Raw genomic sequence first — 11,482 nt, forward strand, 5'->3', positions numbered from 1 at the left:
AAGTACACCCACCTACTAGAAGGCGTACTCTCTCTCTCTCTCTCTCTCTCTCTCTCTCTTTATTATACTAGGTAAACTCCATTGGACGGCGGATTGTCCGATAGATAGACAGTCAAACGTGCTAATTCTTCGGTACCTATCTACCTACCTGGCTTGTCGCTGCTTGGTTGTTTGTTTGAAGACGGGTTGTTGTCAATAATGCCTCTCACAGCTCAACGTACATCAGGTATGTACATACAAGAGCCAAAGAAAACACCCAGGCAAGTAGTCATCCTGTCGCCAACACTCATAAAAACCCAATCAAGTGACAGAGACAATAAATTCATTGTCAAACCAACACAATATCAGACTACATACATACATTATCAAAAAACACAAGAAACACCAGGAAACAAGAGAGACACCACACCTTGGACACCTCCCTCCAACTTCTTTAAAGAAAGTCATCCATCATAGAACCATCTTGACATTCAGCAACTCCCCAATCCGATTTCTACTTCCCTTCCAACCCAGTCCAAAGGATTTTCGCATTCTGCAACCCCAGAATCAACATCGAGAAGGAAACTGATGATTGATGATACAATTAACGAAAAAAGAAAAGTAAGATAATCCTCTCAACGCCACGCTAAATGATGCTTGCGCCCTACCAGGTACTGCCCTGCCCTGCCCTATCCTACCCTACCCTACCTAGGTACCCTACCCTATCCACAAGGAATCGACGAAAAGAAAACTGCCGAAGCTGTTGTGTGTCTGTTGTCTGTGTGTGTATGTTCATCATTACCTACCCCTTCTTCCCCCCCCTTCAGCCGGCCGTCCGACCATCGCAGTCGTCGTATTGAATCAACAAAACACAAATAAAGACAAGAATCCACTCTAAAACCGTTCTCCCCTCTCAGTTCCAAGCATCATTGCCTTCTTCCCTACCCGGCGGCTTTGACAAATCACCTTTGCCTTCTTCCAAGTCAAATAATTCTCAGCCCCAACCCCCAAATCCACTTAAGAAACTAAAAGAAATCCAATTCAACCAACAACCACCAACCCACCACCTATGTAACCACCAAACCTATTCATCTCAATAAAAACCCATCTGCCCCTGCTGTCCCTGCCCCTGCCCCTGCTGCCCCGTCACCTGCCCCGGCCTCGGGAACACCGGTATAGTCTGTAACTGATCCAGCCCTCCGCCAATCATTGTCGTTTGCTGCTGCTGTTGGCCATTGCTATTATTTAACCAACCACCCCCACCACCTGTAGCATTCGTCCCCATGGCCGAAGCAAACGCCGCCTGCCGGAAGGGGTTTGTGCTCCCCGTGGGCTGGGAGAGGATCCCGCCGGCCGTGACGGGTCTGATTTCCCCCTGGGTCGGGGCGGCGGGTTGGGAGGGACCAAAGGTTTTGGCGAAGGGGTTGGTGCTGCCTGTTTTGGTGGGTTGGATGGTCGGTGGTGTAGTGGTGGTTGTGGATGGTTGGGTTTGTGAGCGCGCGAAGGGGTTGGTGGATTGGCTTGTCGAGGGGCGTTGTTGGATGGTCGCGGTCGGGGGGGAGGGGCCGAAGGGGGTTGTTGTTGTCGTTGTGGCGCCGGTTGTTTGGTTCATGAGCATGGACGCGCGGAATGGGTTGTTGGTTTGCTGCTGGGGGACTTGGAGGCCCGTCATCGTCGGCGTCACGGCCGGCTGGAACGTGGCCACCGAGTCCTGCGGGATGGATGAGAGGCTGCTGGTCTGGAAAACCTGTTGCGGCTGAGAAGTAAAGCCACCGAACCCGGCACCCGTAAATGCTGGCTGCATCTGCGGAGCCGTCTGCGGTACCGCCGAGAAGACGGCTTGGTTTTGCGGCTGGAAAGCGAGGCCGGTCTGGAAGCCCGTGGGCTGGGAAACAAAACCGTTCTGGGCCTGCTGCTGTGGTTGGAACGGTGTCGGACCCCATGGCGACATGCCCATCTGCACCGTTGGTTGTGGTTGAAGCTGCACCTGGGGCTGGGCCTGTGCCTGCGGTTGTACTGCCATGGTCGTCTGGTTCTGCTCAATGGACTCGAAAAAGTCGATGAGGTCGACATCTGGACCCTTGGCGGGTTCTGGTTTGCTAGGTTGCGACTGCTGCTGCTGTTGTTGCAACCGGCTTGTGCTGGAGGATGATGACATCTTGGGGACGTCGACCCGATTCTTGGATGACCCTGAAGAGCCTCCCTTGTTGGACTTCTTGGCCTCCTGCTCCGCCAAATATTGCCTGCGGTGGATCTCAAAATCGGGATCCCTCAGGTACTCCTCAAGCTGCCGTCCGAGATTGACAGGCGCATGCTTCAGCTTGGGGACCTCTACCCTCGTGTGATGCTCATATTGGCGGGCAACGCTCAGATATTGGACGACATAGTCTGTTTGCTTGGTGAAAGTCCGGTAGATGCTCATGGCCCGTTCGGCATCGGTCTTGGACAGCTCAAAGAAATGCCCTGGCAGGGGTCAGCGTGGTGGGTACAGAACGACGCCATGCAAGCAGGCAGGCTTACTGAGGATGTTAATGAGGGCTTGGTTCAGGGTCTGGAACAGGGCCAGCAGGTCCAGGACAAGCAAGCGGAAGACGGTGATGGTGATTTCGTTCTCGGGCTCGTTATCCATGACGTCGCACTTCAGCAGGGCCGTGAGCTGGTCCTGGACGTACTCGGTCTCGCGCAGCAGCCCCTTTTCGACAGAAAGCTTCTCCAGGCGAGGTTCCCTGAGGCGGACCCAGTCGATCTTGGTCTCCTTATAAGCGCGGGCTCTCTCTGCGAGGTAGTTGGAATAGTGGCGGATGTTCCGGCCCTGGGTTTGCGCTGCGGAAAGAGTGTCAGCAGCAGGGGGCGTAATCGCAACACGGTCGCGCCTGGGGCGGAAAGCGAACTAACCATCAGAAAACACGCTCACGGCCAGCAAGTTCCTGTGTCTCGCGAGGTAGGCCAGTGTCACGTCCGGCGAGCCCTCACGAATCATGAGGTGGACAACGATCAGGCTCTTGAAGACGACGGTCCATGTGGAATCGCGCAGGCGGGGCTGCAGAGCGCGGAAGACCTCTCCGACGCCGGCCTCTCCAGCATGTGTGGCAACGAGGATATGCTCGATATATTTTGTCTTGGGGGGCGCGGCCTGTGAACAGCGACGGTGATTAGCGGATGCGCCGTTTCCTAGGAACCCATTGTCTCGCAGTATAATGTACCTTGACTTTGGTCGCGCCCTTGACGGACTTTTCGAAGGAGCTTGCCATGGCGCCCGAGTACCAACCGCAAGCAGAGGGCGCACGGTGAGAAAGGGGTCAGAGGTCGGTCGACTTGACGATGGCCGATGCTCGAGATGTGTTTTCAAGTTGAGTCGGGCTTTGTTGGTCTTTGTGTCGGTGGACTCGCCAATTGGTTAGGCCGCAGGCACCGAGGCTACACAGAGCGCCGGCTGCGTTTATCTCTGGCGGGAGCAAAAAGGCGGGAAAGACACGGATCCTATTCTTGGTCTTGTCCGATGATGGGGGTCGCTGATCCGATCAGTCAGGAACTCGGGCGACGAAGGGCGAGGGGTGTCTTGGATGCGCCGTCGGGGAGAGAGAATCTTGGAGGATTTCGCAGTCGGGCAGCAGACACAGCGGACACGGGACGGGCTGGCGGCGGGCGGGCGGCGGAGTATGGTGAAGCCGGGTGACAGCCAAGCCAGTCACAATCGCGCGCAGCGTCGGGGGGTAAGAGGACCAAAGAGGACGGCGGTATGGGGGGAGCGGCGGCGGCACCTCGACGGTTGGATATCCCCAGGAACAAGGAAAAGAGGAAGTGTTGGAGTCCTCGGTTTCTCCCAAAGCCCGCCTCTTTTCCGCTTGCTGGGGAACGTGCCTGGATAAGGAGACAGGGGTGTCGTCGTCAGATTGTCGGTCCCGCGTCAAAGTGGGAAAAGGAAAGGAGAATCAGTGGAAAGGGAAGATCCGCTGGCCGAGCGAGCCGGCGCAAAACGGGCGGTCTTGGCAATGACCAAGTCTCCGTTCTCCAACCATAGACAGCCCGACATAGGTCATCGTCATCACGTCCATCACTCAGCCTTCAGGCACAGGCTGTACTCGTATGTACTGTACATACGGCCCTGACTCAATACTACGGAGCATGCCATCATCTCACTACATCCAAAAATAAGAATAAAACGTGCCTGGACTTCTGGACATATGTGACATTGACCAAATTGGATCTCCATGATACAAAAACCCAAAATTCCCCCATGCGCTCAGGACAGCAAACATACAGACATAGGTACCTAGCGACCACATCTTAGCGACTGCGTTGACACTGCAAGGTGTTCGCATGCACCCGGCTACCCCGCGAGGAACCGCGTCACGCATCCATACTAAGTACGTGTCTCGAATGCAATCGTCCACCTCGTCCACCCGTCCACCGTCCACCTGTCCGCCTCGGTGTGACAACCTCCACTCGGAAGTCGTCGTGCAAGCAAGCAACCAAACAAGCAAACAAGCGACATGGTGCCAAAAGTGAAAGAAAACGAAGAAGAGACAAGATGTAACAAAACTGCCGGTGGGACGCGCCCACTTGGTCCGTCGTCCACGCAGGTTCCCACACGGAATCCCATCCATTCAGGTTAATCAGAGTTGCCTCATTGCGTCCGTAGAGTAACAAGGTCGGTGTGCCGAACGCTGTCTTCATGCTCCCAACCTTCCATCACAACCAAACCACTTAAGCTCCCCGAGAGGAGAGAGAGTCCGGAAGCTCCAGAAGGAGGGATTGCATCGTATGAACACCTAGGCTTTCATCATCTGGAGTATGTCAGTACGATGTCTTTTTCAATTCGCATGCGCCGGTAGTAGGTGCGGATGGTTGGGACTCACTTTGTTTTGAATGGAAGGGATGGAGAGAAAAGAGAAAAAAGTTTCCAAAAGTCGCAGCCCACACAGACTTTTTGAGGTACAGGCGGGTGGACCCACCCTGCTTTGCTTATCGATAAGAAACCAACATCCAAATCAGATGAACTCATGAGACGACAGGACCCTCACTCACTTCTTTCCATTCTGAGAAGCATTGAAGTGAAAAACAAAAAAGAACTCGGTGCCCCAATGACTTGAGCACCGAGACAACAATGGCTTCTCGCATTCCAATACGGCGCTTAAGCCGTTTAAGTTCAACTATCTTTCGTGCTCCTCTTCCTCCCCGGCCATTCCTCACCCCAGCTTGCATCCGTCTTACACATAACACCACTCCCACTTCTTCTACTACTACTACTTCTTCTACTATTTCTGCGTCTGAAGAGGATGGGGAATATTCCAACGACGCCATTGTACAAAAACTTACCGAAGAGTGGGCAACGTACAGTACGACACGGACCTTTTTAATTTTTTGTTTGTTTTTCCTTAATCACTTGACCTAGTTTTCTTGTTGTCTCCTTCAAAGGCACGGCTCTGCTGACCCATGGCAGATGACTTTCCCAAGGCCTCCAGTCTTGATGCCTTTAGTGAGGGCAACACCGTCACCATCCATGGCTACCTCGTAAGGAGGCGAGTCCATTCCTCCAAGCTCGTCTTTGCAGACCTTCAGCTCGCCAATGGCAATGGCGAGGGCCCAGCTGTTCAGATCGTCTCGTCTTTCACCGAGCCCGATACTCCGGCTCATACCGTCACCCAGACCCTCCGCGCCATTCCCCTGTACAGCCCGGTCGCTGTCACGGGAACTATCGACATCCTGTTCCGCTCATCTCGCTCGACACGGCCGTCTACGTCTTCCTCCACCCCCAACCCCAACCCCTTGGGCAACATTACCCGCCTCGACCTTCAACTCACTGACATTCAGGCCCTGAATGTCTTTCCCAAGGATATTATTGTCTCCAAGGGCGTCATGTTTCCCCCGTCTGCCCGCCATCTGCAGATCCGCTTCTCCGACCCCTTGCGTACCCGCCTTCTGCTCCGTCCCAGGATAGCTGCCCGGTTGCGCAAGTCCCTCGATAAGCTCAACTTCACCGAAGTCGAGACTCCCATCCTTTTCAAGTCCACCCCCGAAGGTGCCCGCGAGTTCCTCGTCCCCACGAGGCGCCCGGGGTTTGCTTATGCATTGCCCCAGAGTCCACAGCAGTATAAGCAAATGCTCATGGCTAGTGGCATCAAGGGGTACTATCAGTTTGCGAGGTGTTTCCGTGATGAGGACCTCAGAGCCGATAGGCAGCCCGAGTTCACCCAGCTGGACCTGGAAATGGGCTTTGCCACAGGCGAGGATGTCATGAATAGCGTAGAGAAAATCATCTCGGACCTCACCGCACTCTTGAAAAAGGATTACAAAATTGTGACTGAGGGTGACGAAGTGTACCTGGCCCCTGCCGAGAGCTCGGTGAGTTACGCTTGTTTTACACAGCCGCCATAACTCCATTCTAACTATGTCGCAGCACGGCACCGAAATCGGGGACATGGCTGCGGAAGCTCGTTATACGCAACCGCCGTTCCCGCGGATATCGTACGAGGAAGCAATGACGAAGTTCGGTTCCGACAAGCCAGATTTACGCATCCCATTCGAGGCACGCCCTGGCCCCCGTAATTTCTCATCAATAGCAAAACTCACTGACACTTGCACAGATCAACCGGCTAGATGACCTCCTCCCGCGCTCCTTTGTCTCCATGATCACCGACCTCTCCGACCCCATCGTCGAAGGCTTCCGCTTCCGGCCCCAGGAAACCAGCGACGATCCGCGTCCCGTCGTCTCCAAATTCGTCAACAAGCTTCTGAAGTCCCTTCCTCCCGCCCTCGCCAACAACCCCGACGGGGCGCCGGTTGCGCTGGTCGTCGACTCCTCCAAACCCCTCCGCGGCCTCTCCCCGCTCGGCTTCGAAGGCGTCACCGCCCTCGAAACCAGCCCCCTCGCCCAATTCAACTCCCTCCAAGACGGCGACGTCCTCGTCTTCCAAGCCCGCGCCAACAAGCCCTTCCAGGGAGAGGGCTCCACGGCCCTCGGCACGCTGCGCAACCTCCTCTACCACTCCGCCGTCGCTGACTCCCTGCTTCCGCGCGACCTGTCGCTCAAGTTCCTCTGGGTGACTGACTTCCCCATGTTCACGCCCAACTCGCCAGACGGCAGCGGCGGCGCAGACCCGGGCCAAGGCGGCAGCGCCGGCTTCAAGGCGACGCACCATCCCTTCACCGCGCCGCTGACGGTCCGGGACGTCGAGCTCCTCGCGACGGAGCCCCTCAAGGCGCGCGCGGATCACTACGACCTGGTGGTCAACGGCGTGGAGCTCGGCGGCGGCAGCAGGCGCATCCACGTCGCCAAGATGCAGGAGTACGTCATGCGCGAGATCTTGAAGATGACGGACGAAGGAGTGGCGCAGTTTTCGCATCTGCTGGAGGCGCTGAGGGCCGGGTGTCCGCCGCACGCCGGGTTCGCGCTGGGGTTTGATCGGCTGGTGGCCGTCCTGACGTACACGGACAGCGTGCGGGACGTGATTGCGTTCCCGAAGAGCATGAAGGGGGAGGACTTGACGGTGAAGAGTCCCGGGAGGGTGAGCGGGGAGGAGTGGAAGGTGTATCACCTGGAGCCGAAACCGAAGAAATAGGCTGGGTGGTTCAAGGGATGAGGGGGTTGTATGGTCACTATATGTACAATAGATAGTAGAGGGGGATGTCACCACTTTGTCTGTGTACTTACCTCTGTACTGTAGATGGGGTTACTGCGACAATAGACATGATGATTGGGTGTTGGATATGACGCATCATATCATTTTGTACCTGCGATGGTTGTGAATCTACCATCTACCTATTGATATCTGCTGGATTATTTTTTTTTTTTTGCCAAACTAACCATAGACAAAGTACACGCTGTGGAAGGCAATCTAAAAGGTTGGGGAAAAGGAATTGCTCGAGCAGCATACTCTTATTATCAGTTACTCCTCTCATCCCGCTCTCCCCCTCTCCCATCTCCATCTCAGCCCCTGCCTCCAAGACTTCATGAAACCTTAACCCTCAGCCTGTCTTCGATCCAACTTTGCCATGCCAAAAGCAACCTCATCAAAAGGCGAGAGCCGAGCGCCGAGTCTCTCGGCATCTTCCCCTCCTTCCTCTCCTCTTCTCCCAGGTCAACGAGACCACGCCCCAATCCTTTCTTTCCCCGACCCCCGTTTCATCCGAATAATAATAACCTCCAACAACGAAAGGCGAAGAAGAAACCTCCTCCTCCATCTCCCCCTTCACACTCACACTCACACTCACACCCCCTCCCTTGCATCCTTCCCAGCCTTCCTCCCCCGATCCGCCGCGTCTTTTGCCTTCTTCCTCGCCTTGTCCACCTCGTCCCGCACCCGGCGATCGCTCGTTGTTTGTGATATCGGGCGGCGTCACGACCTTGCTGTGCGGCTTCTTTCCCCACCTCCCTCGCTCCGTCGGCCAGGTCTTTGCCCGTCCCGGCCCAGGCTTGGGCTAGTTTGCGCGCTTTGTCGAGCGCGTCGCGCCAGCCGGCTTCCGCTCGCTGATGATGGGAACGGGCGGTATTGGTGCCGTGGTTGGTGGCGGTGGAGGCGATTTGGTTGTCGTGTTGGGTCCGGTCGGCCGCGGTTTGGTTGGTGTGGGAGGTGGTTTGGTTGGCATTGGTAAGGGTGGAGGATGCGGGTTTGTGCCGTGGTTTGGGTTGGTTGGTGGTGGTGGTGTCTGTATCGGAGGAGGGGGAGGAGAAGGAAGATGTGGTGGTGGTGGTAGTGGCTTGGTGAGGAGAAAAGTCCGTGTTACGAGGGGAAGGAGTCGTGGGAACGGTCGAGCTGGTTGTAACCGCCGGGCTGGAGGGAACTGTAGGTGCGGATGGAGTTGTGCGTGTGGCCGGTTGGGGTTTGGTGGGAGTGCCGCTTCTAGTATGGCCGGTCCCGGTCATGGTGGTGGTCGATATCGAAGTTGCTTCTGGCGTGGGGATAGGTGTGTTTGGAGAGGTGAGATGGGTGCTGCTGGGAGTGGTGTCGGCCATTGGGATTTGATTCAGGATGACTGCAGCGGCTGAGGATAGGGTAAAAAAGACAGGACAGAGGAGTCCGAGGAGGGTTTGGCGCATTATGAGGGATCGGTGTAATAATATATGATCAATTCGGGAGTAGGGGTTAGATAAACATTGAGGGTAGAGGTTGGAGGTTTGCGGTTGAGCTGCTTCGGTTGAAGTGAGGAGGATTACTACGTCAAGGTGATGGACTAGGCAATTGCTCAAGATACAGCAACTACATCCTTCATGGCACGACCTTGAATCAAGTCTGGAGGTGCCTACTTGACCTAGGTAGTACTTGAGGAAGGGGCTGCTACCATGCCAAGTATCATCTATCCATCAGTGTCGTGCTCCCTTCAACAGAGATTCCATTACCAAGCCCTTATCGTCTCGAAATATCACAATACATGCATTTAGCATCGCCATTTCAGCATCATTGAGCCTCATCAAGGGCGAGTTCCCAATGAAATGCTTCATCCTCTCTTTCTCCGCCTCATCGTTCATGCCATTCTCTACAGCCCCATCCCCACGGTGTTCCCAGCCCCGATCCCGACACCGCCAACCAACAACAACAACAACAACAACAACAACAACAACAACAGCAGCCATGGAAACGCTGCTGCAACCTCAAAATCGAACGGCCTCGCGGAACGTCCTACTGAGTCTGCCATGCCAGGAAATAACAATATCGCCTCGCTCGGCCTCTTCGACAACCCCAAGTTCCTCGAAGACCTCCGAAAGCTGCTCGATATTATCGCGGAACACTCCGAGCGGATGCGTGGTGAAGGACGCGGTGGGAGCGGCCAAGCAGTGGACAGGACTGCCAGTAACGACAGCAACACTGGCTCTCCTCCGGTCGGGACAGGCCGAACATCTCTCCCTCCTGGACACTCGCAAGGAGGGGGGAAGGGAGAGAAAGGGGTTAAAGATGCGGCAAATGGGAGAAACAAGCAAGAGTATGTCAGGCATGGAACTTCTGATCGTCATGTCGAATCTGATGACAACTCGACGACGCCTGATGAACCAGACGAACTCTCTCTGCAACCATACCCGCCAGCATTGGACGACAACAGACCCATTCACATTGTCTGCAAAGGGATCAGTGTTTGCAACCCCGTGACGGTCATCCACACCAGGGATGGGAAGAGCGTCAACTTGGATGGGCTGGCGGAGTTAGATCGCAGGAGCTGGTGGAGGCGAAGGAGGGGAAGGAGGAGGAAGAAGAAGAAGAAGAAGCAGAAGGAATTGATAGAGGAGGATGGAGAGGAAAAGGAGGTGAGTGATGGGAAAGGTGAGGGGATGGGGTATGTGAAGGTTGGGGCTGAGACAAGGAAGGGAAGGCAGGGAGGAAAGCGAGGAGGGAGACGACGTGGTTCAAGATGGCGGTCGGGCTGGAGGAGTTGGAAGTCGTGGTTTTCATCCTCTCCAAAGGAGACCAGGGAGGAGGATTGAGTTTGATGCTCAGATGGACGAATTGGGATTGTGGATGTTCTAAGGGTGAGAGGCAACACCAAGCGGATGGGCATGTATCATGACGAGATTATGTTTACCCAGGCAGTATAAATACCTTACCTAGAATAGCACAAAAGGGTCAAGATATCGACAAATTCGACTGGCAAGGGAGGCTACTTCTCCTATGAGGAATTGTTTCAAGTCTTGTTTATGGTGCTCATTGCACCTCCGATTGAGGCGCTAACAGGGTATAGAATCATGTGCCGGTACTTACGCAACTCACCCTCAACTCCGTCCAGGGCTTAACATCAGAATCGCAGAAACACATTGATCACATCTCACGTGGCAAGCATTGGCATTGGGATCATATAGTACGCATTCACATACATTGAAGTACAGATGATCAAGTACACGCATTCACTCAGTGATCTGTTCACACATGACCTCAACTACTTCAAGCACATACATTATAGATACATATCACACATTCACACACATTCACATTCATCGAGTACACATTCGGAGAGCACTCATGATATGCAGTTCATAGCTACGTTAATTTATTTCATAGTTAGGTACTGTACATAAACAAACTGGAACTGCAAGTCAACTCCAGGGGCAACCAGTCAAGTAAACAGTCTTGGCATCCAGGGGTTTGTTTACTTCCACACATCTCAAGCACAGATCAACTTTCACTCTCTTACTCAAAACACAATTATGATGAGACAACTTACTTACCTGAGACACTATGTCTTTATAGAACTACAAGGACAAACCAACGTGATGTTCATGTCACTTGAATATTTACAACTCACCAAGTACTTGCCTAAGTTAGCAATTGAGTCATACACATAGGGGCTTGCAAGAGGCATCATTACATCACATCACATCACATATCAAAGCATCGTATGTCACATTGTTCACATGGCACTTTCACTTGGCACTGTAAGGGAAAGTTAAAAAAACAAAAACAAAAAATCAAATTCGCTATCTAATCTATATACATTTTTTTCGCTGTTTAATTTCTATTTTTTTTTTCAATTCTTTTGTGTTTTGGTTTTTGGGGGTTTCTCGCCCACCTACCCA

At 53.9% G+C, this 11,482-nt stretch overlaps 4 protein-coding genes across 4 annotated transcripts; 1 reads left to right on the plus strand and 3 right to left on the minus strand.

Moving 5' to 3' along the window:
- Positions 1-1,072: 1,072 nt before the first annotated feature.
- VTJ04DRAFT_3280 (uncharacterized protein) lies at positions 1,073-3,230 on the minus strand (the record flags this gene model as incomplete). The annotated part of the gene is made up of 4 exons (XM_069361163.1): positions 1,073-2,442; positions 2,500-2,802; positions 2,875-3,112; positions 3,183-3,230. The coding sequence occupies 4 exons, from the start codon at positions 3,228-3,230 to the stop codon at positions 1,073-1,075; spliced, it is 1,959 nt and encodes a 652-aa protein (XP_069221801.1).
- Positions 3,231-3,278: 48 nt separating this feature from the next.
- VTJ04DRAFT_3281 (uncharacterized protein) lies at positions 3,279-4,586 on the minus strand (the record flags this gene model as incomplete). The annotated part of the gene is made up of 3 exons (XM_069361164.1): positions 3,279-3,470; positions 3,513-3,840; positions 4,261-4,586. 3 exons carry the CDS (start codon positions 4,584-4,586, stop codon positions 3,279-3,281), a joined length of 846 nt encoding a protein of 281 aa, XP_069221802.1.
- A 500-nt stretch (positions 4,587-5,086) lies between these two features.
- Positions 5,087-7,541, plus strand: VTJ04DRAFT_3282 (uncharacterized protein; the record flags this gene model as incomplete). The annotated part of the gene is made up of 4 exons (XM_069361165.1): positions 5,087-5,345; positions 5,423-6,324; positions 6,380-6,508; positions 6,567-7,541. 4 exons carry the CDS (start codon positions 5,087-5,089, stop codon positions 7,539-7,541), a joined length of 2,265 nt encoding a protein of 754 aa, XP_069221803.1.
- Positions 7,542-8,189: 648 nt separating this feature from the next.
- On the minus strand, positions 8,190-8,845 carry VTJ04DRAFT_3283 (uncharacterized protein; the record flags this gene model as incomplete). The annotated part of the gene is made up of 2 exons (XM_069361166.1): positions 8,190-8,261; positions 8,351-8,845. The coding sequence occupies 2 exons, from the start codon at positions 8,843-8,845 to the stop codon at positions 8,190-8,192; spliced, it is 567 nt and encodes a 188-aa protein (XP_069221804.1).
- Between the last annotated feature and the right edge of the window lie 2,637 nt (positions 8,846-11,482).

The sequence above is a fragment of the Mycothermus thermophilus genome (assembly GCF_041956435.1).
Source record: "Mycothermus thermophilus strain CBS 625.91 unplaced genomic scaffold VTJ04scaffold_2, whole genome shotgun sequence".
Taxonomy (NCBI): Eukaryota; Fungi; Ascomycota; class Sordariomycetes; order Sordariales; family Chaetomiaceae; genus Mycothermus; species Mycothermus thermophilus.